This window comes from Nannobrachium achirus, assembly GCF_963921795.1.
Source record: "Nannobrachium achirus genome assembly, chromosome: 1".
In the NCBI taxonomy this organism is placed as follows: Eukaryota; Metazoa; Chordata; class Actinopteri; order Myctophiformes; family Myctophidae; genus Nannobrachium; species Nannobrachium achirus.
This window is the reverse complement of record NC_137810.1, coordinates 34438932-34466611: the sequence shown is the minus strand read 5'-3', so window position 1 is coordinate 34466611 and position 27680 is coordinate 34438932. Positions and strand designations below refer to the sequence as shown.

General features: G+C 42.8%; 1 protein-coding gene across 1 annotated transcript in view; it reads right to left on the bottom strand.

Moving 5' to 3' along the window:
- Nucleotides 1-27680, bottom strand: part of qsox1 (quiescin Q6 sulfhydryl oxidase 1) — a 49080-nt gene that overhangs the window by 11784 nt on the left and 9616 nt on the right. Inside the window, exons 5-11 of the mRNA XM_080724698.1 lie at nucleotides 26254-26344; nucleotides 25882-26027; nucleotides 23624-23758; nucleotides 23320-23449; nucleotides 10982-11104; nucleotides 7061-7199; nucleotides 1228-1404 (exon numbers count right to left, since the gene is read on the bottom strand). Coding sequence (XP_080580824.1) covers nucleotides 1228-1404; nucleotides 7061-7199; nucleotides 10982-11104; nucleotides 23320-23449; nucleotides 23624-23758; nucleotides 25882-26027; nucleotides 26254-26344 — 941 coding nt within the window. The remainder of the gene's footprint in view (nucleotides 1-1227; nucleotides 1405-7060; nucleotides 7200-10981; nucleotides 11105-23319; nucleotides 23450-23623; nucleotides 23759-25881; nucleotides 26028-26253; nucleotides 26345-27680) is intronic.

Genomic DNA, 27680 nt, shown 5'->3' with positions numbered 1-27680 from the left:
ACATGAGTCAACAAAAAATCTCTGTGAGTGTGTATGTATGTATGTAATCCGCGTATCTCGAGAACCGTTTGTCCCACGGGCACGCGCGTTCTCCATATATGGGCATAAAATGAATGCCCCCATATATGGGCATAAAATGGATTGCAGACAGACAGATACAGATATCTCCATATATGGACATAAATGGACAGAGGCAAACAGATGGTCAAAGATCTCCATATATGGGCATAAAATGGACGCAGACAGACAGATACAGATATCTCCATATATGGGCATAAATGGACACAGGCAAACAGATGTTCAAAACGGGTCCTATGACAACAGGTATAATGAGGTTTGCATTAAAGGGGGAACCGGCACTGTGTCTGCAACACAGTTGGAGGCACAGACAGATACTCCATATATGGGCATAAAATGGACGCAGATAGACAGATATCTCCATATATGGGCATAAAATGGACCCAGAACTATAACTGCAGTGATCTCCATATATGGACATAAAATGGACAGCGACATACAGACAGACAAATACAGATAACTCCATATATGGGCATAAATGGACACAGGCAGACAGATGGTCAAAACGGGTCCTATGAAAACAGGTATAATGGGGTTTGCATTAAAGGGCGGGGCATTCATTCCCTATTTACATTGTTCCGAGTTGGCCAGGTCGCTGACCTGGCCAGGTCGCTGGGCCGCCCGAAGGGCGGCCCAGCTTCTAGTTTATACAAAGAGAGAAACAAACGCAAAAAAACAGGGAAACAGTGATTCCCCCTGCACCGGACGCGCACACACACACAAAAGCATTCACGGCCCACCCATCTGACCACAAAGGTGGGCTGCATGCATTTTCGTTTATTTAATGATCAATCAATCAATCAATTATGTTAGGTCTTGGATAAATGGAACTAACGTAGTATACTTTAATTTAGCAGTTTAGCAGCATCTCAAAGAAAAGGTTTTAAAGAAAAAAAAAACTTTAATTTCTTTTTAAGGTTAAGGTTGATATTTCAGATCCCATTCCTAGTGGCTATGACTGACTTCCAATGATCAGGCCCTGGGTAGGCAACCCGGCCTGGCAGAGACTAGTGTTATCATTAAAATTGTAGCGTTTCGCCAATTATTTGGGCGCCCACTTGCAAAACCCTCGAGGCCCACCAGTGGATAGAATGAAGAGAAAGCCCTCTATCTTCCAATGTGCTGTGTGTTGTTCTGCTGGCCCCTTACCTGCCAGTCTGTTGTTGACACGGTTGTGTCTGGACCAGAGCCAGAGGACGGCCATCGACGCAGAGCTCACATCGGACAGGCTCTCTTGTGCCATGTTCTCAAAGTGATCTGCACACGGCCGGCAGCCGAAGAAGTGGCGAACGTAGCTTCTCATTGCCGGCAGCACCTCCTGGGGCCCTGGAGGGAAGTGGCAAGATGTCAGGAAAAGAAAAGGTTATCATAGGAAAGTAATAATAATAATAATAGCTCCAATTTATATAGCACTCTTCTAAGTCAGGGGTTCTCAACCTGTGGGCCGGGACCCCCCAAATTATTTTCGGGGGGTCCCCAGATGATTAACTTAGTGTGCAACATTGTTTTCTCACTCAATGATAAATAAACCAACATAAAGTTTAAGTGTATAGAGGGTATATGCACATGTCTAAAGTGACAATTGAAGGACTTTTGAATACCTCTAAAATGACAAATTAAACATTGGCCAAATTATAAAATATTAGAGGCAGAAATTGTGAAATCTATCTGTTGTATTATTATATCGACATAAGTTGAAAAAAGGCTTCACTATTTTAACAATAGAATTGTGTTATACAAAATGGAATGCCTCAACTCTTAGTGCTTGTCAGGGGGAGGGGGAGGGGGAGGGGGTTCCCCAGTTAAAATATTTTTATTTTGGGGGTCACGGCCTGAAAAGGTTGAGAACCACTGTTCTAAGTAAAAAAAGACGCTTTGCATGCTTTAAACAACAAAAACTAGAAGCAGTGCTCTTCCGAGCACAGGTCTCCACCAGGCCGTGTGTCCTGGTGGTGCTACTGTATAATAGGCCAATGTAAAAAGGGTGGCATATGTTCTTCACCATAGATCTTTCATGGAAATCGGACGCTGCATGCATGATTTGAAGCATTGTGTTCCAAAAATGTGTTTTGCTAAAGTCTACCTGCTGGTGGCGCTATAACAGGCCAATGTGAAAAAAGGTAGCATTTGTTCCTTGACCTAGTGGGAATATGTGTGGCAAATTTCACGGTAATCGCAAGCTGCGTTGATGATTTGAAGCATTCTTTTCAAAAACTGAGCAATCCTGCAAACTTTGGAAGCTAATATTAGCCAATCAGGATGGAATATGAAATATCAGACGGATCGGACTTGATCACATGACTATAGAGATACTGTGTACCGATTTGCGTGATTTTTGGATAAAATCTCAAGGAGTAATATCCAAAAATGTGTTTTACATAAGTCGGCCCAAAGGTGGCGCTATAAAAGGCTGATGTGAAAAATGCAGGGCAAAGGTTTATCCTTTGACTCTAGGGAGTGCGCTTACAAAGTTGAAACTGATCGGTGGAGTTATAGGTAAAACCACAAATCGGCCTGTTATAGCGCCACCATGAGGCTGATTTAAAAAGAAATAAGTGGCATTTCTTCCTCGGCCTAGTGGGAACGTGTGTGCGCGATTTCATGATAATTGCACTTTGCGTTTGGGATTTGAGGCATTTTGTTCAAAACGGCTCAATCCTACAAACTTTGGAAGCCAATCTTAGCCAATCAGGATGGAATATGCAAAATCGGACAGATCCGTGTCGATCACATGACTGTCGAGATACTGCCTACCGATTTGTAGGATTTTTGGACAAAATCTGTAAGAGTAGTGCACAGAAATGTGTTTTGCGAACATCGGCCACTAGGTGGCGCTAGAAAAGGCCCATTTGAAAGATTTAGGGCAGAGGTTCTAGATTGGCATCCAGGGAATGTGTGTGCTCACTTTGGCAGCGACCGGGCCAACGGCGACTGAGATTAGCTGCACACAAACTGCGAGGACACACGGACGGACGGACGGACGGACGGACGGACGCACGGACACACGGACGGACGAAGGGGAAAACATACTCTCCCCCAAGCCTTCGGCTGGTGGAGACAATAACTTTATTAGGAAAAACAGAAAAAAAGGCTATGTCTATAGAGTAAAATCAATAAAAACAGTACTAAAGTAAAACAGGAGGGTGTGCACTGTGCAGTTAGTTGGGGAAAAACATATTGAAGAGGTGGGTTTTGAGAGTTTTTGAAGGATTGGAGGGAGGGGGCTTCTTTGATGGTTTTGGGGAGTGCATTCCACAGGGACGGGGCAGCAGCAGAAAAAGCCCCATCGCCCCAGTTTGGGTGCTTGGTCTTGGGGACCACCAGGAGGTTGGCGTCACCAGACCTGAGGGAGCGGGAGGGGACATGACGGTGGAGGAGGTAGGAGAGGTAGGGGGAGCCAGGTGGGAGTTTGTTAATATTTAAACCAATTTGACCAAAAAGTAGGAAATCAAAGAGAAATTGTTTGCCCCCCAAAAAAGATCCTTGTTTTATTTCACTAAACACAAATGAGACAAATCATTAGGACTTTCTTCCCCTGCTCCATCTCCCTCTCATGATAATTGCACTTTGCGTTTGGGATTTGAGGCATTTTGTTCAAAACGGCTCAATCCTACAAACTTTGGAAGCCAATCTTAGCCAATCAGGATGGAATATGCAAAATCGGACAGATCCGTGTCGATCACATGACTGTCGAGATACTGCCTACCGATTTGTAGGATTTTTGGACAAAATCTGTAAGAGTAGTGCACAGAAATGTGTTTTGCGAACATCGGCCACTAGGTGGCACTAGAAAAGGCCCATTTGAAAGATTTAGGGCAGAGGTTCTAGATTGGCATCCAGGGAATGTGTGTGCTCACTTTGGCAGCGACCGGGCCAACGGCGACTGAGATTAGCTGCACACAAACTGCGAGGACACACGGACGGACGGACGGACGCACGGACACACGGACGGACGAAGGGGAAAACATACTCTCCCCCAAGCCTTTGGCTGGTGGAGACAATAACTTTATTAGGAAAAACAGAAAAAAGGCTATGTCTATAGAGTAAAATCAATAAAAACAGTACTAAAGTAAAACAGGAGGGTGTGCACTGTGCAGTTAGTTGGGGAAAAACATATTGAAGAGGTGGGTTTTGAGAGTTTTTGAAGGATTGGAGGGAGGGGGCTTCTTTGATGGTTTTGGGGAGTGCATTCCACAGGGACGGGGCAGCAGCAGAAAAAGCCCCATCGCCCCAGTTTGGGTGCTTGGTCTTGGGGACCACCAGGAGGTTGGCGTCACCAGACCTGAGGGAGCGGGAGGGGACATGACGGTGGAGGAGGTGGGAGAGGTAGGGGGAGCCAGGTGGGAGCGGGAGGGGACATGACGGTGGAGGAGGTGGGAGAGGTAGGGGGAGCCAGGTGGGAGCGGGAGGGGACATGAGGGTGGAGGAGGTGGGAGAGGTAGGGGGAGCCAGGTGGGAGCGGGAGGGGACATGAGGGTGGAGGAGGTGGGAGAGGTAGGGGGAGCCAGGTTGTTCGGTGCCTTGTAGGTGGTGAGTAGTATTTTGAAGTGGATTCTTTGATTGACAGGATAGCCAGTGTAAGATGTGGAGGACTGGTGTAATATGGTCTCTGGAACGGGTACTCATATAGTTAGACCCTCCTAAATCCTTGATTATGGAGGCTAAAATCCTTGGTTTTGCAAGGGTTTTTTATGATATTTTATGCAGTGAAATTGTGTGAAGTTGCGAAATGTGTACGGTTGCTAAATATGCGTCCGGAAATATACGATTATGCATTCCTTTTGAAAAATAATTACCCCTGCATAATCTATGCTATTTGGCTGATTATGCTGGAAATTGTGCGATCGCATTTTTCTGGAGGTTCTACTTCATATAGTAGCCAATATATATCAGAGATAATTGAATTAAAACGAACCATTTATGAGTATAGTTTGTTAATATTTAAACCAATTTGACCAAAAAGTAGGAAATCAAAGAGAAATTGTTTGCCCCCCAAAAAAGATCCTTGTTTTATTTCACTAAACACAAATGAGACAAATCATTAGGACTATACTACATTAAATAATGACGGCGATGGCCCCAAAATATGCCATAAACCTGTGCTGAACCTGAAAGCTTGCTAATGCCAATGCCGGCCCGCTACACACTAGATTCCCACGGTTATATGGGCCAGGAGTCATGGAGAGCTGGGTTAACCCCATATTGAGATGAATAATCTAAGTGAATGGAATAGCCCTATCCAGAGATTAAATACAGTTAACACTCTGTGTGAATGCTGGAGAGGCAGTTATCTCAGGACCTCAACAGTTACAAACCATATTTTACTACAGCTAAAGTGTTTTCTTTTGTTCAGGACTTAACACATCCATTAGAGGATGTAATGAAGAGTGTGTGTTGAAGAGTGTTGACTTGTATATTTATAACATATTTATAATTATTATATATAATATATATTTTTTGTATATACTGTACCCCCCCCCCCCCCACACACACACACACACACACAGTAGTAACTACAGTATATCAGTGCATATCTGGGTATAATGACCTGTGGTTAATGCTGTTATGTGTCTTTGTCTACGTCTCCACCAGTTAAGCTTGGACACAGTGGGGGGCCAGATGGACCCCCTGTTTGTACACCAGTCCATCTGCAGGTCACGTGATGGTCCATAAACCCTGGGATTAACCTCAAAGTGTGTGTGTGTGTGTGTGTGTGTGTGTGTGTGTGTGTGTGTGTGTGTGTGTGTGTGTGTGTGCGTGTGTGTGAGAGAGCGAGATCAACCTCTGAAGTCATCTGCCTATTTTATTAACCACTCACATTCCACTAATCTAACATAATAACCTTTAACATAAACATAAGTAGGTGCGTTTCTGCTGAAACAAATAAATAACAATAGAGAAGAGGACAAAAAAAAAAAAAAAACTTGTGGAATCCCCGCCCAGCTTGTATTTGTGTGTGGGTGCATGTGTTCATGTGTGTGTGCGCCTTTTCTGAAGTGTGTCGCTACATCATCGTCTGTGCAAACAAACACTCCACCAAACATTCCATGGTTCATTTGTTTACAAAGCTTTACAAAGCACTCGTCCCCAGACCACCCTTTCTTTGACCTTTCAATGGCCTCTTTCCTTTCAGTCAGCTCCTTTTCTTTCTTTCCTACATCTCCCACCCCTTCCCCTCTTCCCTCCTCTACCAATATCCCCTTATGCTATCCGCATTGTCCCGTTTACCTCCAATGTGCTCTGTCCCTTTTACCTCCAATATCCCCTTAACCTATCCATTCAAAACCATGACATTTCATGTCATCAGGCATACATTCCATTGACAACGTCATCGTTTGACAACATCAACATTTGGTGGAGAGATACACAGAGCACATTCTGTATTTTGGCCACATATATTATTGATCGCCTCACATCAGAACAATGGGATTTAGGTTGAAAATCCTCAAAGTTTCCTTTTAAGTCTTGTATGTTTGCCCTTGCAGCCGCGCCAGGCCCAGGCTGTGTGGCTGGGAGCTGCAGGGCTGTGGTGAGTTAAAGAGGGATGAGACATGAGTCCCAGGAGAGCTATTGCAGCTCAACTGGTAGCAGAATGGATACCGCAAAAGCCCATGTCATGCTACATTAGTTGTGTACATGCATGCATGCACACACACGCACGCACACACACACACACACACACACACACACACACACACACACACACACACACACACACACACACACACACACACACACACACACACACACACACACACACACACACACACACACACACACACACACACACACACACACACAGTATAGTTCAGTTTCCTTCAAATTATGCACTGAACTTTAATAATGTAGCTCTCAGGGTTGGGTACTGAGACTGGAATATAATTTTAATAGTTTTAGCCTTTTTAAAAAAAATATTATTATTAATGTGCATCAGTTCCTTTTCCTTAATCCAGGCTCAGAGATTCTTAGTTTTGTGTGTTACCTGATTCACGAGACTTCTTGGCCTGGACAGTGAGAATGTGGAAGAGGGTCCACACCCCACAAGGGTAACGTCTGAAGTAGGGCTTGGAGCCTTGGCAGCCCACCCACCTCACCGCCTCTGGCAGGGCCATTTCTGGAAGCTGACAAAGAGACAGAGAGAGTGACACAGAGAGAGTGAGAGAGACAGAGAGAGTGACGGAGAGAAAGTGACAGAGAGAGAAAAGAGAAAAAGAGAAAGAGAGAGAGAGAGAGACATACAGAGACCAGAGAGACACTTTTAACCACTTAAGCCAGTGTTTTTCAAACATTTACATTTCAAGGTCTCCCCTCTAATTATCTGATCTGTGTACAAATGGAACCAAATGGACCCGTTAGGTTCCATTTGTATACTGTTATAGTTACAGACTTGTATGGGTAAATTTAGACCCCCATAAAGGAACCCACAAAGTCCCTAGAATCCACTTTGAGAAACACTGACTTAAGCCAAATTGTACAGCAAATAAGACAGAATACGATATATATAAATGCAAAAAAGAAAAAGAAAAATCACACCCGTGTGAAGTGGAGCTGTGTGTGTGTGTGTGTGTGTGTGTGTGTGTGTGTGTGTGTGTGTGTGTGTGTGTGTGTGTGTGTGTGTGTGTGTGGATCATGTGTACCGATTTTTGTGACATTTGAAGAAAATATGTAGGAAAAGGAGCAAAAAGTGTGTTTTGGAGAAAATTCAAGATGGCGGAAAATCTATCATGGCCTACGGTTCAAGAGTTACAGGCCAAAACGTAAAGTGGGGTGTTATGGCGCCACCATGCGGCCAAATGACACAATTATTTTTTATTTAATCCTTGAAATCATTATGAACCTCCTCTCCAAGTCTTGAAACTCTAGCCCCTATGGTTTGCGAGAGACAAATAATTGAATGTGAGTTTTTGCAATTCCCATTATAAGTCAATGGGGAAAATTAATTCACTAATAAATTAATATCAATTAAACTATAGAACCTTTCTCTTAGAAAAGTAATAGCCCACGATTCCCGAGTAAGCCGGTCGATTTGACATATGGCGCGAGTGTGTGGTGGCAAAACTGTGGGACTAGTGGCGTGCCGAAGTTTAGGAAGTTCAGGCTACATACACACAGACACACACACAGACAGACAGACAGACAGACCCACACGGCCACGTATAGGGAGCCTGTGTTTCACACAGCTCCAAAAAAAGAAAGAAAAAACATCCTACAATTTCCCAAAATAGTGACGCCAGGTCAATTCCAAAATATGATCCCCTCCAAGTACTTAAGACCAGTTGAAGATAATGAAAATGATTGGGTGCAGTTCCCCTAATCAATGGCCAGTCAATGCCAGGTTAATGGCGTGGCCCTCCTCCTAAATAAAGAGGCTACCTCGATCTTTAGGAATGATCCAGAGTTGAATCCAACAACATATTTTCCCTGACATATAGTCGTTTCTCTCTCCCCACTGCCTGCCATCGGCAAGTAGTTTGATTGACAGGGTTACTCACACGTCAATAGTAAAGATTTTGTGTGTTTGTGTGTGTGTGTGTGTGTGTGTGTGTGCGTGTGTACAGAGTCCATTTCCTCTGAGGTAGAGTCGGTTCATACCTTCTCATTGATTCATTGATCCATTGATTCGCCTGCTAAAAGCTAATGATGTAAGTAAGTGACTGTTTCAATTTGCGAGAGCTGGTATGCTATAGGCATGCAGGCTTCATTCCAAAGACAACAACACATACATCCCTAGGCTGTGTATTTGCTGGCACTGAGACAAGGAAGAAGTACATACTTAAATATATCTAGATACTGTACTTCCCCATTACACATTAGTAATGAGAAGTAAGTATCTGCCTGTTCTGTATGTGTGTTTCATCAAGATCAGATTTCAAAGTATGATTTGAGTCTACTTGATGTATTCAAAACTGCGACAAGTGACCTTGGTAGGTCACTGACACCTTGAGATTATTTACAGTCTAATGTGGACTTGTATCGGCAAGGAGAACCACGGCACCAGCAAACATTAACCCTTCAGATTGTCATTGTCATCCTTGTCACCTTATTCTATCATACATCAACACAGTGTGAAGGTATTTCAGTTCATGCGTATGTATGCCTACAGTATTTTAACACACCAGGTGCCCAGGATTATTCAAGATTTTTAATCGGCAGTTGCCACGGAAACCCGCCATGTTAACACTTTCTGCAGCTCCAGGGAAAAAGTAATCAGAGTAAATGTAATACGAGTATGTCTGGGATTTTTTCACAATAGTATTTTCTTTCACTCAGCACAGAAAAATTACAATCGCGGGCATCAGTGGTTTTGTAACGGCCGGTAGACAGAGACTAAGTCGCAGTTTACTGTCAGAACCGGCACAGCTTTTCCGTATACGGATAACGCCTGACACTGTGGTTCCCCTGACACATCACTGTGACATCACAGGTGACATCACAGTGATGTCAGAGACTCAGAGCAGATATCTCCATATATGGGCATAAACAGGTGACATCACAGTGGTGTGGCTGGTTCAGACAAGGATCTCCATGTATGGGCATAAAAGGGGTTGTATGTTGTGATGTCATGGGAACCAATCTAACAAAACCCCTTTTTATGCCCATATATGGAGATCCCTGATTCACATCGGGGTCTCACAGCATATCTCCATATACAGTACATGGATCTCCATTTACAGTGAACGAGTTATACCCACAGAGCTATGGGAGCCCTATTCTGGCGGCGCCGAAGGCGCCGCCAGAATAGGGCTCCCATAGCTCTGGGGGCCTTTCGCCACCGCCAAAGGCGGCGGCGAAAAAAAATCGGGTAATTGCGGATATAAAGTCGCCTAAAACGGGTACTTTCCTATATTAAATCATATTAAATCGGGTATTTCGCGGATATAAAGTCGGCTAAAACGGGTATTTCCTATATTAAATCATATTTTTCCTTTCACAATATTAATTCGGGCTTCACATTGGCTATGTTGACAACTCCAGGCAGTCTTTTCTGTTCATATTAACTCACCATTATTGCTCAGCCTCCAGTTCCCAATTCCTCCATCTGATGATCTGAGCTCTGAGCCATCCAGCCAAAAGTTCCCGTTCTGGTAGCATAAAGTCGGCTAAAATGGGTATTTTTCTTTCTCAAAACAAGGCGGGTCGGGTTCATATTTATTTACTAAAAAAAACATTGTCACGGGCACAGGCACACTAAGGCTACAGTCTTGCTAAGACAGCGTTGTTTTGTTTGGTTGTTTTGTTGCTGTCCGGCGTGTCCGCCTTCCTTTGCCGTCCGGGCCGTGGCTAGAAGTGCAAAGACTCGATGCAGTGGTTCCTAGCTTAGCCTATGCCCAGGCCATGGCGAGACCACGCAGCTGGGTAGGTCTGCATCCAGGGCCTCCTCGGCCCTGGGGGAAAGGTAGGAACCATTGCAGCGAGTGTGTTATAACCCGGACGGTAAAGGAAGACTCACACCCCACATTAAATGCGCCTGATTTATAATAATAAAATGAATAGTAGGATTAAACGGTGTGATGTCATTGTTCAGTCTTACTGTCTAACATGTTTATTTAGTATATCTAGTTAACATAAATAATATAAATTCTTCCAATGGAACATAAAAAATAAAAAAAAACGAGGAAAAAAAAAAAAAAAAAACACACTTAGAAAAAAAGAGACCCCAAAGGGGGTTGTTGACTATGGGGTCCCAGACTTTAACTATGGGAGCTAAGACCCCACTGGCACCCACGTAACTCGAACTCTGTCCATTTATAGGTACCACACACACACACACACACACACACACACACACACACACACACACACACACACACACACACACACACACACACACACACACACACACACACACACACACACACACACACACACACACACACACACACACACACACCTTTAGACCCACCAGTGCTGTGTTGTCCAATATGTCTCTGAAAGCACTATAGGACACTTCAGCATCTGTCTGAGCTTGCAGCCACGCGTCCACTGACTTCAGGAGGTTCACCACCACTGCACGGCCTGGGAAATACTGGAGGCAAATAAAACAAAATATGTTGTTAATAAGTGATGCATTTTGTTTTTATTTTATGTTAATCTTTGGCCAAACTCATTTAGCATTTATATAGAAGCACCATAGTCACTGCTATTAACCACTTGAAAGCATCCATATTCTGTGTGTGTGTGGGGGGGGGGGGATTAGCCAAAAACAGCAGATCAAACAAGCTCAAAACACGTATTTTGACACAATGTGAGCTTGTAGATTGGCTATTTTTTGTCAAAGAGATTTGGTGTAGACAGAATAAAGCACATTACAGAGACAACTCAGGCCCAGTTTACTAATGCTAAAGGGTTTAAGTGGTTAATGCATCATTGTCATCATCAACATCTCTCACATTATACCAAGCTGGATACTTGAAGGTGCTGTAAGTAAGAGTTTTTTGGATAAGACATAAATAGCTCTATAATAAGAAATATCACTCACTCAATTCGAAAAGACCCAAACATTGTACAGAATATGTTTATGCATGGTAGACGCTCTAATGATGCTATATAGGGCTTGGTTGTTATGGCCCTCTAAAAGAATCTTGCCAAAAGCAAGCATGTCAAACTTAAGCCAGATGTATTTTTCCCTCATTAAGCTCAGTTGTCTAAGCCACTAACCACCACATTGCCACCATGTTAGTCACCGACCACTCAGACCGTTTGTTTACGTTTTCTACGATCTCTTTTGGGTACCAGGGTAACGGCTGTGGCACATAAGGGAACATGACACGATAACTAGCAGAGAGAGGTGCACCTTGGGAGACAGGAAATCCTTCTGACGTGCATGTGAGACCAGTGTTGACAGAGAGGAGCCAGACATGGACAAGCTGGCTTTAGAAGTACAATACTGACAATAGAAACAGCTGATATCTTTAAAGTACTCACGGTAAATGAGAGAAAGCAGCCTCGATAATTGACTTAAATGTTAAGATGTAGGCTAAATGGACTGCTGATGGTTACAGTAAAGCCCCTCTATAGTGTGTTTTGACACAACAGCCCTGACCCTGTTTCTCAGAAGTGATGCAGAGAATACTAGACTTTCCAAGACTTTAACAACAGGACAAATCCAGTGATTGTGACCATACTGTCATGGTAACCTGCTGCAACACTATAACACTGGCTACTTTATCACCAGTTAAGTTATTGTTTCAAAGTTGAATGTAACTGAATCAGTCACTGATCGTATAACCTGGTGTGAGAGAGAGATAGAGTTTTTGATTGATTGAATACTTTAACTGCAAAAAAATCACAAAAGGTACAGTTTCATACAAAAGGATAAACCATTGGGGTCCTGTGTATTCAATTCATCAAAATTGAGAGGGAGACTTTTTTTTAATTATTTGTGCAACTGAGTGTTTAAAATGTGCCCGTAGCCATCTGTTCAACTATACTCTCTCTCTCTCTCACACACACACACACACACACACACACACACACACACACACACACACACACACACACACACGCGTACGTTTCGGTCCTTGGCTCAGGCTTCTATTCATCACTCACTAATCACTAACAGGATCTGTGCATTACCCCATATCCACTCAACCAGTCCCCTGGTGGTGATTTGTTTAACCACATTAACCCTGGCGTCCCTATTTTGGGCATATGTCATTATAAGTGACAATTGTTTCCCAAAAATAGCTAAAATAGCCACTTTACAAACTCACAACACGTCGCATTGTGACACGTTGTGAGCTTATACATCGGCTACGTTCATTTTAGCGGTTCACCTTCTTTGTACCACTCTTTGATCTCAGCTTCTCACATTGTGCCTGGGGTATTTATTATGTTCTGTACGTTTGTCGTCTGTGTGCATACACGCACATCCATCTGAAGCTAGCTGGCTAGCTATGATAGAACCTGCTGAATTTGATCCTTGGTGTCCGCCACTGAACATGTGCCAACGGGCTAATCTTCTATACAACCAGGTGTTATCCTAAGACGTTTAGGATTTTAGATCTCCAACTGAGAGGGTACTAGTCACGTCAGGGCACAAGGTCAAATAACCAGCTGGTTCAACACCAAGTACAATGCAAGCAAAATAAAGAACATGCATATTATTGCGAACGAAAGTCGCAGTTTACTATGAGAACTGTCACAGCTTGTCCGTGTCTGTCTGTCTGGACGTGTACATATTTTTATGGTCTATGGGTTTGCAGCTCTGACATCACGCTCTGGCTTCTTTTTTTCATCCCCATATGTCATCAATATTAATGATGCCCCATTAGAGATATCCCTGTGATGCCAGGGGAACAAATCCCTTTTATGCCCATATATGGAGTTCCCTGATGTCCACATCCCTGTGGCTGACACACACACACACACACACACACACACACACACACACACACACACACACACACACACACACACACACACACACACACACACACACACACACACACACACACACACACACACACACACACACACACACACACACAGGTGCGCTACAAAGAAGAGACAAAGGGCTTGTCCTATTAGACCTGGTGTCTGGTGCCCGCTGCTATGAGAGAGATATAATAGGTTTACTTGTGGGTCTGGGGACTGGAAGCCAACCAGTCAGAAAAGCTCATTAAACATCCATATGAATCTAACCAGCAGAGAAAGGCAGGTGTTCACGCTAATGGGCTTAGTTCAGCATCAGCACCAAAGCAACACTATTCATGTTCTAGATGTGCTTTCTCTGTCTTGTGCTTTTGAGCTGATTGTGTTTCGCTGGTGGTCACCCAGATGTTGTGGAAACATGTGAAAGGTTTTGACTTTATGCATTATTGTCATATTTTACCCATCCAATCTGAATCCCTCTTACATGGACATTCTCCTCAGGCCTGATTAATAATTAGGTTGCATGGCGGTGTTATGCACCAAATATAGCCGATTTACACGCTCACAACGCATCGCAATGCGACACGCTTTGAGCTTGTAGATTGGCTCTTTTTGGTGCGCAAACAAGCGCACCAAAGCTTTTTGGTGCGCTAACCTTAACTCGTCCCCCCGACGATCCTGTGCCCCTCCTGCTCCCATGTCGGTTGGACCATGACAATCCCCTTCACCGCAGCAATATGTCATCCTTGATCCGATTAGTATCAGCAGCACTTGAGAAACCACAGTACAGGCCCCCTCCTTGTGTGTGGACATTTGCAGAGAGACAGGCATCTGTTGGCTGGAGCTTGGCAGACCGGGCCGGGCCGGGCCAGGCATGGGAGGGGGAGGTGTTATGAGTCCCAAGATGATCCAACCGCGACCCACTCAGGAGTGGCCAGCAAGGATGCCACACCACAGGCACGTGGCAGTTAGGGCTGTCACGATTATGACATTTTACATGACGATTAATTGTCACACAAATAATTGCGATTAAAGGTGTATTCAGTGATAATGAAAGTGGCCGGGGGTCATCTTGTCTCTTACTGGCCTTACAGCGTGGAAATGTTTAGATCTTTTACACCATTATTATGTTCTCGTTTTGATCATTAGACCCAATCACTGAATATCGGTAGGCCTACGTCTCCAGCTTCAGGATATGTATTATACTGATTTACTATGAGACTGTGGCATTTTATGAGTTCAGTAGTTTACAATCTAGGAATTTAACAGACGTTCTTAATTCAGAGCGACTGTGGTTCTCAAAACTTTTATTTTGAAAATCATAACTAAACATCATAACATAACTACGGCCATACTCTACCCTGATTGGTCGAGGACTGGCTGGCCACCTCTGAAAACTGAATCTAGCTATGCTCGTATCACGGGCCATGGTGGAAGTCCTTATATGGTCAGCACACGTTCTAGTGAGGAGAATGAATGGAAAATGTACCAATTATATTTTTATTTGAATGAAATACAATCACTGAATATACCTTTAACGATTTAATTGTGTTTTTGTCGTTGACAATTACATTTCTGTTTGGCTTTTAGGCTTTGAAGTTGCCCATGGTAGATATGACACATAACCTAAAAATACAAAGAAATTACTGACATATTTGACAACTTTATACTTAAAAAAGAACATTGATAGTGGAAATAGCCGATTTACATCGCGACGCGTTGTGAGCTTGTAGATCTGCTATTTCCACTATTTTAGATTTTTTTTAAATATATGTATAACGTTTTTCAACATGGAAACGATTATGACGATTATGAAAAAATAATCGTGATTATGTCAAATAATTGCGATTAGACTAGTATGTAATAATTGTGACAGCCCTATTATATGTAGAGTAGGTTAAAGCTGCAGAACGGTAGCCCCTTCCTTATGACTGACCATACTGTTCGCAGAACATGACCAATTTGTGACCAAACAAATCGTTCTTTTTGATGAGTGACACAGATGTGCAACTAAGTATAGACAGGCTTCACGCAGCACCATGCACATACACCAGATTGTAACCACTGGCAGTCCGTACTCAGCACTTGATCCCCTTGGCTTGAAATGCTCTGAATTACCAAACCTGCATAAAATGAGGTTTTGCAATTAAGGAGTGTATTGTTATGCACACGCACGCACACACACGCATGCATGCACGCATGCACGCACGCCCCTATACAAAATACTGCCTCCAGTCATTGTGGCATCATGAGCCCTGCCCCTGGCGTGAGGAGTGTGATGTCTGAGTTGTCAGACCAAACACCCATCCTTCTTAAGTCCTTGTTTTATTCCCCAGCCCCTCTAGGCAGCAGAGCTTCTTTCAAGAAGCTGGATAGCAGTGTAATCCTTAAAAGCTCCGCGGTAATGCTCTCATGATTCCTCAGATCCACTTTTTTAATCCTCACGTACATGCAGAGCATTCATAAATCCAGCTTCGCCCCGGCGAGACACTAAATCTGGTAATATTACGACCCGCAAGCAAAAATAAAAAGATAAGATAAAAAAATAAGAGCCATGTTTATGTCTTTGGGTGGAGATGTATGGGGTGATGGGGATGAAAGGAGGATTGTAAACAGAAGCAACGAACAATTCCAAGAATTACTGTCCTTGGAGCCAGGGTGAAGTGCGGAATACATGAATGAAGGCATGAAAAATATCTCATGTGATTAAATGGCTAGACACAGAATGTGAACCAACACAGTTGCATGCCCGTGGCTGCACACACACACACACACACACACACACACACACACACACACACACACACACACACACACACACACACACACACACACACACACACACACACACACACACACACACACACACACACACACACACACACACACACACACACACACACACACACACACACACACACAGCGAACCGAAGAAACTGTACCCAGGAATGTGCTTTAACTGTTTGCATAATCAAATGTAGAAAAATAAATGACATGCATATGTAGGTTAAACACACACCCAGGAGTGCATGCACGCACACACGGTCCCTGGACAACTGGAGGGCTTCTGTAATGGTAAAAGCGGTATCACTGAGGAATGTGTCGCCAGTGTGACATAGTGACACCAACACTGGTGTGGGGATACTGTGATTCACTTTAAGCCTAATCTCATCGTATGACTCATTCCATTCCAAGGAGTTTAGCTTATTCTGTTTACCTCGTACTAGTCATAAACCAGTGGCGACAGCTTGAGAATGAGGTCATTATTTGTTCACAACACTTTGCAAGTACAGAGAGAAACACAGCAACGGTGTGAGGGAGGTTCTAATATTTCTAGCAGAAAATCAATGTACGTATATGTTGACATTTGCCTTTTCACCACGTGGTCTATTTTTAACCTTATGTCCATTGAAAAAGTGCACAAACAACGTGAAAATTACAACAAGCATGGATAGATATGGATCAAACACAATGCCATCCAATCGTATACTTTAAATCTCTCACTTTTTTTTCAATCATTCACAGTAAAACCCTCCATTTATAACTCCAAGAGTGCAAGTACAATTCGGTTCCAACTTCCACAAACGCTGAGGATTTGACTGTGTATATATTCACAAACTGCTACAGTACTTGGATCATCTCACTAGGCAGACAGAAGAAGATCCAACGGCGAGTCAAACATCAGTGAGAACATGGTTCTAATCTGTAACAATGACTGACTCCTCAGACACTCAAATACCCTCTGAGCAGCAGGGCCCATTCTGGTAGGGGACAGGGCTAAATACCACTGGGACCTGCTACTATTGACTAAACAAACTGGAGCTAATGGGAGGCCACAGTACCCTGCCCCATACAATGCACACACGCACACACGCACACACACACACACACACACACACACACGCTTTGCTACAACGCCTCCCTGGAGAGTGAGATATAATCAGAGAAATTGGTGGCAGACCAGCGTGGTGTGACAGGCTGGTGCCGAGCCAATAGGGAGAGGGCTGGCAGGTCAGGGCTCATCATCACCGCGTCCTGCTGGCCCAGCTTGCATGCTTCTGGCTGCATGCGAGAGCAGAGGGACAGAGGGAGATGGAGAGATAGGAAGGTACTATTCATCAAACAGTGGATTACTTGGGACCCATTTTTAAAACCCAAGTAAATATTCCTTTTTTTGTTAACTAAATATGTTTTGGAATGATCATTATTTGAAAACATTTGTAAAAAGTAAAAATTGAAATACAAATTCGGAAATTAAAAATAGTGAATTTAAAACATCTTAGAATAATTTGATAATGTTTCAAAAGATCAAAGACATTCCATGAATAAATAAAATACTTTTAAGAAGTAGTGAAAATAGTAGATCTGCATCTCAAGCTCACAAAACACCATTTCTACTTTGGGTCTTGAGCTAAAAAGCAAGGGATCCACTGCTATAGATGAACGGATACAATCAGGACACACAGGAAAACTCTCCAATGTAAAAAAGAAAGAAAAGAAAAAGTAGAAAGAAATCCTGAATAATTGCAATTATTAAAATGTCTTGATGGATGCAGGTAGATAGCAGTAATAAAGGGGTGATGGAGCATCTGAGCATTGCAGTGAAAAGAGGATAATGGGAACGAGGAAAGGGAAGACAAGACAGGGAAGAACGATGGCAAACAGAAGACGGGGGAGTGTCTTAGTAAAGCCACAGAGAATTGTCACTAATTAAAAATATCTACATTCCTGCCTCTCAAAAGCCAAAAGAAGGACTCATTGATGGAGGAGAAGGATGGATGGGTTGGGAGATCTCATGGAGGGAGGGAGGGAGGGGGGGAGGGAGGTGTGTGGGTGGCAGACACGCTTCTATCCCCCTGAGAGGCCCACATCAAGAGGGTCAACGATGCCCAGGAGAGCTTTTGGCTTTTCTAGCTAGTCAATGGCAACCACTTCTGCCCTCAATACTGTGTGTGTGTGTGTGTGTGTGTGTGTGTGTGTGTGTGTGTGTGTGTGTGTGTGTGTGTGTGTGTGTGTGTGTGTGTGTGTGTGTGTGTGTGTGTGTGTGTGTGTGTGTGTGTGTGCGTGCGTGTGTGTGTGTGGTGAAGAAGAACTTCATGTTTATCTATCAAACAGTGGAGTCATTTAACGAAATAACTAAACAAAACAAAACAAAACAATATCCCATTCAAAATCAATGATTTGAAAATACTATATATTATGAAGAGTGAACTCCCAGTCACAGAACTAACTACTGCAAACACCTGCTAAAACCCACACTTGTGTGTGGCCTCACACTCACAGCCATTCTGCTGTCTTACTCTCCATCTAGTGGTGAAAGGCTATAACTGCATTTATTTCCACCAGGGTGAGGGGACTGACAAAAGGACAAGTGAAGTGAGTGATAAAGGCTGATTCGGCAGTAGCTGACAATCAGTGCATGCTAAAGTGACACGTCAAGAAACTCAAGTGCATCGGTGGAAGTGAACTTGCCTCCATTCGAGAAATAATACGATGGACATTAACACTGAAGCCCTACAAGCCGGAGCTGCGTAACCTCAGGAGCCGCGTAACCTCAGATCCAAGGCTCTATTGGTCGTTCCTACGACAAACCTCGCTACTCGGGGTGATCATCAGGCTTTTCCGGTAAAGGCCCTTGGGCTTTGGAACGCCCTCCCTGAGAATCTGAGGCTAGCATAATTAACGCTTTCTTTTAAATCTCTTCAGAAAACACACCTGTATGTTTTTTAACATGTCTGTAAAGCACTTTGTAAGATTGTTTATCAAAGGCCGGATACATTCAACCATGGACTGTTTCAAATGCTACAGAGCGTCAAGTGGCTTCATAGCCACAGGACCAGGGGCAGTAGATCACTAAACAGCTACTTCCCCCAGGCAATCAGACTTATTGACAAACAAGCAACATAAGCTTGGTTAACGCTAATACCAACGTTTTTTTTTTTACAAATTGTTTGATGTTTGATCTTATAATTATTATATATGTATGTTGAAAATGTATCTGAAAATGAAATAAATTCCTTCTCAGTTTGTATTTAAAAAAATAAAAAAAATAAAAATAAAAAAGATAAAATGTCACATCATCGTAGTCTACAAAATACAAATTTAAACAAAACATAAAACAGTAAAGTATCCTATACCAGCACTGTGAGAGATCAGTGGTAGATTTAGAAGCAGTAAATAACATGTAATAGTTTGTTGGCAAACATTTTCAATAATTTTCCTTTCACTGATTATTCTATAATGACATTTTGACGATAAATGACACGATTGAGCTCTCTATTAACTAATAATAATAATAATAATAAAACTTTATTTGTATAGCACCTTTCATGACATGAAATGCAGCTCAAAGTGCTTTACAGAGCATAAAATGAAGCACACGTGCTTAACAGAGAAAAAGTAAAATAGAAATAAAAAATACATTAAAAAGATGCCTACCATACACTAGAACAGTGATACTCAAACTCCGGCCCGCGGGCCGGAAGTGGCCCGCACAAGTTTGACTGGCCCACCCAGCTTAATGTCCTCGAAGTCACGTATCCAACAAGCTTTAAACTGAGCAGATTTATTTTTACCAGTGGCTCTGCTCAATAGAGTAGCATACCCAAAATGTCATTGTAGGCCTAATGCAAATCAAATGAAAGAGAGATGTACTGTAGCTCTACTTACAGTAACAATTGCATCATTAGCCACTTGGTAGCCAAATAGTATGGGTAATCTATTTTAAGTAGAATGTTTGATTTTTTTTTTTTTTTAACTATCTTTATTTTCTGTAAAAAGCCATTTGTGTTGAATGTGGGCCAAGTCATAAATAACATTGTGAAGCAATTGAAAGAGAGATGTGCTCAGCTATCTTCAATGTTATCCCACTTGATAGCAGGCAGACAGATATCAACCCAGACAAATAGCAGGCAAATGTACATTAGTTTGTTTTAGTGTTTGTGTGGAATATGCTAATTGCACAGAATTATTAAAAAGATAGAAAATGTAGCAAATTACTTTGATTACAAATTGAGTCATTGACAGAATATACATGGAATTCTAAGCCATACAATAATGCACATTGCACTTGTCTTAAGTTATGTGGAAATAAAGCAAATAAAAGAGAGAAGTATCAACTGGCCGGTGGCCCACAGGTTCATAAGTATCCCTGCACTAGAAGACTCTTGAAAGTCTGTCACCCTCTCACACCTAAAGACAATGGCCCTCATGCATCATGGAACGTAGAAAGTAGTGCAGATTCAGTGGTTCTCAACCTTTTCAGGCCTCGACCCCCAAAATAATCATATTTTAACTTTGGACCCCCTCCAACCTGACAAGCAAGTGTTGAGGCATTACATTTTCTATAACACAGTTCTATTGTGAAAATGGCTATTCTCACAATTTCTGCCTCTAATATCTGACAATTTGGCCAATGTTTAATTTGTCATTTTAGAGGTATTAAAAAGTCCATAAATTGTCACTTTGGAAATGTGCAAATACCCTCTATACACTTGAACTTTATGTTGGTTTGTTTACTGTTGAGAGAGATAACAATGTTGCACATTAAGTTAGTCATCTGGGGACCCCATCTGGGGAGCCAATAAGGAAGGGCGAATACTCAGACGTAGAAAGTTACCCCACCAGTCATATCCGCATCCTCACACACGCATATTTGCATACAAAGCATTTTCCGTTTCCTGTACACCGTACGTTATTCAATATATAGCCTACCTGCCAATCATAACGTTATGGCGATGAATGAGGTCTCCCTCATACAGTGCCGTTAGGTCCACGGCTCACAGGCTGCATCGCAATATAATACTATCGTAATTATTGTGCACAACCCCACAAGCCAGAATAATGTCTGGCATGTACTGTAGAGTGCCTCCTCCCCTCCCGCTGATCCAAGCAGTGAAACTGCATTCAACCGTGGCCTGGCTCTTCATATTTTGGCACGCTGTAATCCAGCCACACAGTGGACCTGCGCTCCTGTCTTTTGTAGGCTACTGTTTACCAGTGGAATTATGAGGTATTCCGTGAGTGAATAAATAATCTTTATCAGCTAGAACATGAAGAATCACACCATCAACATGCTGGTCAAGATTGGGAATTTGCTGCCGTTTTGTAAAATGAAAATCCTCCCTCGCACCCTCCTCCTCCCTCAGATCTGAATGACTGTTTAAGTTCTTGTTTTAATGGGTGGCTGATTAAGCATCTAACTTAATATGATTCATTGTTTTTAATTCCTTGATTTTAAACGCTTGCATAGTCTGTAACTTGCAGTTATGTCTGACACTGGTCTATGAAAAGCATTTCTCACTGTAAAACTCAGTTTATAGGTGAAATTCATATTCTCCAAATAAACAACGCTTGGGGACACAAACAAATGACTGCATGGGACTGACAGAGATGGACGTGGTTAGCTTTGGGTCTGAGCAGACACAGGGCCAGATCTAGCCTGTAGTACAGGGTTCCCCAATTAGTTTTCCCCAAGGGCCGAATTATGTCTAGGGTATCAAGGAAGCCGAGGGCCACAACATTGCAGGGGGCGACGGTGGCGTTCCCGCTACTCCAGCGACAGTTTTTGCCGTTGTCGGGTGAAAATCCATGTACAAAAAAAAAAAGTTTTCGCCGTTGTCGGGTGAAAATCCATGTCCCAAAAAAAAAACAGTTTTCGCCGTTGTCGGGTGAAAATCCATGTCCAAAAAAAAAATTTTTTTCGCCGTTGCCGGGTGAAAATCCATGTCCAAAAAAAAAAAACAGTTTTCGCCGTTGTCGGGTGAAAACCCATGTCCAAAGAGACTCTGAGGGCCCTTGAATTTATCATTTAAAAAAATGATTTAAACTAGTGAAAACAGCCGATCTACAAGCACACAACGCCTCGCGGTGCGAGGCGTTGTGTGCTTGTAGATCTGCTGTTTTCACTACTTTTGTGCGACGGCCTTGTATGATTTGCGAAAGAATGTACAAATTTGGAGATACGAGATTCCCACCCGACAACGACGATATACTAGTGTTGTTGCTGCTCTTATACCACCATTATTACTGGGGTTGGTGTGGGCCAGACAGTACCCCCCCGCGGGCCGCAAATGGCCCGCGGGCCGCCTATTGGGGAACCCTGCTGTAGTACAAGGGGGGGCAAGAAGAAACAAAAGGTGGCGCGAGCGGGAAAAAAAAGTTTAGGGAGTCAAACCCCCAAAATGCATAGAAAACTATGCATTTTGGCACAGTTATACCTTAACACCTGCATCAGGCTACTGCATAACGCTAACTGTAACATGGTTGTAACAAGTTCTATTCATAGCCTACCCTACCATAACGCCCAAACAACAACAAAAAAACTAAAAACTTTTGATTGGGAGGGCAGGCTCCCTGTTTAATACTCCCTGTATGAACTTCACAAGAGTTAATATTAAACATTAAACATGTAAACATGTTTATTGGAATGTCAAGATGAGAAAAGGACTCACTTGGACAGAGTTTTAAGACAAATGGGACTGATGCATACAGTAATACTGATGCAACTCAACTGATGCATACAGTAATAAAATGGCAGGGGATTTTAGGGGATTATCTATGATTTAAAAGTGGATTTGTGTAGCATTATCAGTGCGAAATAAAATAGGGTGTATCACCTGGACGCATCGATAGTGAGTTTACTGTGAAATACAGTAAATGTAGGTAGAAGTCCCTACCAACATTACTGGTTTACAGCCAGGTAGTGATAAACAAATTATCACCCAGTATTCATTCCTCTGTAATGAACCCTGGGAAAAGACAATACCTGGGTGTGTCTATACTGTAAATAGATAATACTTTTTGTGTGGCAATACTGTCTGTGCCTTTATTTGGAAGGGTTGCTCTATTGTAGGCAGGTCCTCTTACCTTGGCCAGCACAGATATGTATAGTTTGAGGGCCCTCAGAGTCTCTCCTTTGATAGTGGGATGGGCAGCCAACTCCACACGCAGGGAGTAATGTAGGGTTGACTCCAGATCAGCCATATATACTCTAGACCTGGGAACACATGCAAACATACAAATAAGCAAACCTATTTCAAAGAGCTATGCAATGATTAGCAAACAGAAATAATACTGAATGAAGGAATTCAAGCAGTAATGAGTACCATGTGAGAAGATGGCAGATAGTGAGACTTTAAACGTGGTATTTCAGACACCTATTACGCTTCACCTGTTAAAAGGCCTCTGTGGTTCTTCTGTGTTGTTGGTGAACAAGTCTATGGTTACTGGCTTGGGCTTCCCCGACCGTACTACCCCTGGGAGCCTCTGGAGGGCGTAAGAGTAGAAGGTACGAGCCTCAATCTGACTGGGGGACAGAAGAGCAAACCGATATGACAGATTAATGGTAAATCAATCATCTTGTGTTAAAAAAAAAAGAAAAAAAGTAACTGTCTCTGTTAGCAGTCGTATTCCAACTGGGGCATCAGAGGCTAAAAGCACTGAAGGTACAGGTCAGGACAAAGGTTAGGTTAGTGCTTTGGATAAGAAACTTCATCCAACTGGCACACGTGTGCACTGCAAACAATATGGAGAAACAATGTGTACAAGTGAACATCCAATAATATAAAAAAATATGTTCTGCGTGCATACAGTATAATGTGCACTGCAGACATGAATATACAACACACACACACACACACACACACACACACACACACACACACACACACACACACACACACACACACACACACACACACACACACACACACACACACTTTGTGTTCAGTGGTGAGCAGATGGTGCCAGGCCTAGGTGGAAGAAAGAGATTGTGATCTCTGGCCATTTATGGAACAATAGATATCACTGTCCCCCCACCACCACACACACGCTCGCTCGCTCGCTCACACACACACACACACACACACACACACACACACACACACACACACACACACACACACACACACACACCTACACACACACATACACACACACACACACACACACACACACACACACACACACACACACACACACACACACACGCGCACACACTCTCTCTCTCTCTTTATCATCCCCCTTTCATGTCCTCTCTCAGTCCCTCTGACAATCCCCTTCGCTATGAAAGCGAGCGAGACAGAGCAAGAGAGGCAGAGAGAGAGGGAGAGAGAGAAAGAGTCATTAAACTAAAAAAGATGGTAATAAGGACGATTGATATCGCAGGCCCAAGTTCGTGTGCAAAATCCAGGCACTCAATTCCACCTGAATGCCTGGTGGGAGTGTACAGATGTGTGGGGGAGAGCCATTCATCCTGGGAGGCCCCCAGGGGGCCCCGAGGCACGCGTCAGGGTGGGCAGGGTTGGACTGAAAATGTTCACCTGGGACATGCACACATTACATGCATGACGGATGTGAGACGCCTAGATACAAGCACGTGCACACGCACCAACGCACGCACACACACGCACGCGTACGCGCACACGCACACGCACACACACACACACACACACACACACACACACACACACACACACACACACACACACACACACACACACACACACCTCTCTCTCTCTCCCAGGATCAATCAGACATTCAGCGATGATCACAGGCCATCTGTCGCCGTGTGCGGCTGGGGATTGTTTGGCAGGTGAAACCAGAGAAGTAATGCCATTGTTTTCATGCAAGAAATTAAAAACCCTCCGCTCTGTACACTGATGGAGATGATGGGGGTTGGAAGGGGTGAGCTGAGGGGGGTATAAATAAATAAATCAGCAATAAATCATTTCCTTTTTTGCATTTGTCAACTAAAAAAAGCCCCCTTTGCATGCCAAGTTATTGAAACGCGGCAAACAAAGCGGCATAAACAGCAGATGAATTTGCGGGGTGAGGGCTGATCAGCGAAGCTTTATCATCATAAATAATGGGAGTGATCTTGAATCTCTGATCCCATTAAGAGGCCAGATGTTTAAAGAGGTTTTCATGAATGGGATTTAGATAATCAACCCTAAGATGAAGCTTTTCAAGCAGAGCTGTTACACAGTTAAACAATGTGAACTGAAGAAGGATCACGACGCAATGCAATGCAACAACACTGACATGTTTGTATGCTGTTGAATCATCTACTTGTGCGGTTTGTAGGCATACTTATTTTAGGTTATTTTCAAGACAGCTTTTGTTGTATATGGATAGGATGGAAATACAGGAAGCTGAGGGCAGGAATTATGTGGCTGACGACCTACTATCCGGTCATTCTATGCCTGATTTAAACTTGGTTACGCATCACGTTGTGCACCAAACGTAGCTGATCTATAAGCTCACAACGGGCCACACTGTGAGATGTTGTGAGCTTGTAGAGCGGCTATTTTCGGCATGTGACAATGGCACGCAACTAAGTATAAATTGCGCTTATTGGTGCACTGACACGATGAAGTCAGAAGTTTAACCATCATAGTCAACACCATGTCAGATCCCATTGCTACTCACACTTTCAGCCTGGTGAAGTTCCCTCCAGGATAGTAGAGATAACACGAGGGGAACTCAGTCACTCCAAGTTTGTTTACCAGACCTTCCTCAGTGCGCAGTACCCTTCGCACTGCAATGTTCTCAAACTGTAAGAGGTCCAGTGTTACCTAGTAAAGACGCACACATAAACACACGCACACACAGTGACCAAAAATAAGCAAATTCCTACATTTTTCACTACTGACCGGCTTATCATGTGGGTGCTAGGAAAAGCGAGATAATCATATCTTTCAACATTTTTGTAAGTGTCTAGTCCTCCAGCTAACCAGAAAGAATTCACATTGTGGGCAAGGTTGGAATGCAGAGGCTGGAAGGTTGTAAAGTAATGCTTACCTCTCTGCCCACATAGGAACTAGACTCTTCAAAGATCAGAGCCAGGTGTTCCACAGTGTTTGTCTCAAAGAAGCTGTCAAGCTCTGCTTGGCTGTGTAGTGAAGAGAAGAGAAACGCATAAACACCAGAATGGAATGGACTTGAAAATGAAATGATCTGCCACATATTTGGGCCCGATGCTGATCCCAATTTTGGAGAGTCCTAGCCCACAATTACACTTGGATTTGTGGTTTGTTTTTATACTTTTGAAGAATTAGGCTAATAATGACACCCCCAAATTATGAATGCCAATTTAGAATTGGTGAAGAATCTGAACAAATCTGCTGCATAATTGCAGATACACGCAATCAAAAATAATAATGGCCTGTACTGTATATCAGCCAAAGCCATATTATCATCTGGCTCTAAATTCCTCCTGGACAACTTCAATATCAGCAAGACAGCAGAACCTTCTGCCATTCCCGATTAAAATTTTCACATCCCTCTTCCACCCCATCTCGACTCTTCTCTATCTGTGTGTGCGTGTCCTAATTTACAATTTAGGCCTTTAGCAGACGCCCTTAATCCAGAGGGGCTCCCACTCTTCTCTTGCTCTCTCAACTGTTACTTACGCGGTTTTCCAACATATTCTGTACTCGATAAACTATCTCAAGTAACAAGTTGTAGTCTTTGCCCTGGTGATTTTTTTGAGACACTAGCCGGGTGCTGAAGGCTTTGTTTTTGTTTTTTTTGTTTAATATTGTTTTAATATTTTTTATTATATATATATATATATACAGGTATATATATATTTGTTTTGCTGTTGCGCAGCCTCCACGACCACCGCTCAGTTCACACGGGTGTGATTTTTCTTTTTCATACTTCCCTGTAACTTGTAACTTTAACTAATGTGCCGCCTCTGGACGACTGAATTTCCTCATGGCATAATAAAGGTATCTATATCTATCTATCTATCTATATTTAAAAGAGGAAGAGAAACACACAGTTTAACTGAAGAAAAGCATTTTTAAACCAGGAAAGAGAAGTTACAATCTACTTCCGGCTTCATTTTCTTCTGTTCAGCCATCACCATATAAACTATTCCTAAAAAATGTATTATTATGGATAGAAATACATGGACATTGTATTTCAACATATACTGTATGGACAAACCCACACCTTGACATGAACTCTCCCAGAGATTTCACACATTTATCGATAGACCATGAGAAGCTATATGGAATGGAAAAGTAATTAGACCCCTCTTTTTGATTTTCTTCTTAAAATTGCTAAACACAAGGCACAAGTACTTATAGTATCCATACAATCGATTATTTGCATTGCTAAATGTTTCCATACCGATTATTTGCATTGTCAAATAATACAATACGATACAAAGCCAAACGGTACGATATTTTGCTGTTTGCATATTGATATTGTAGATTGGT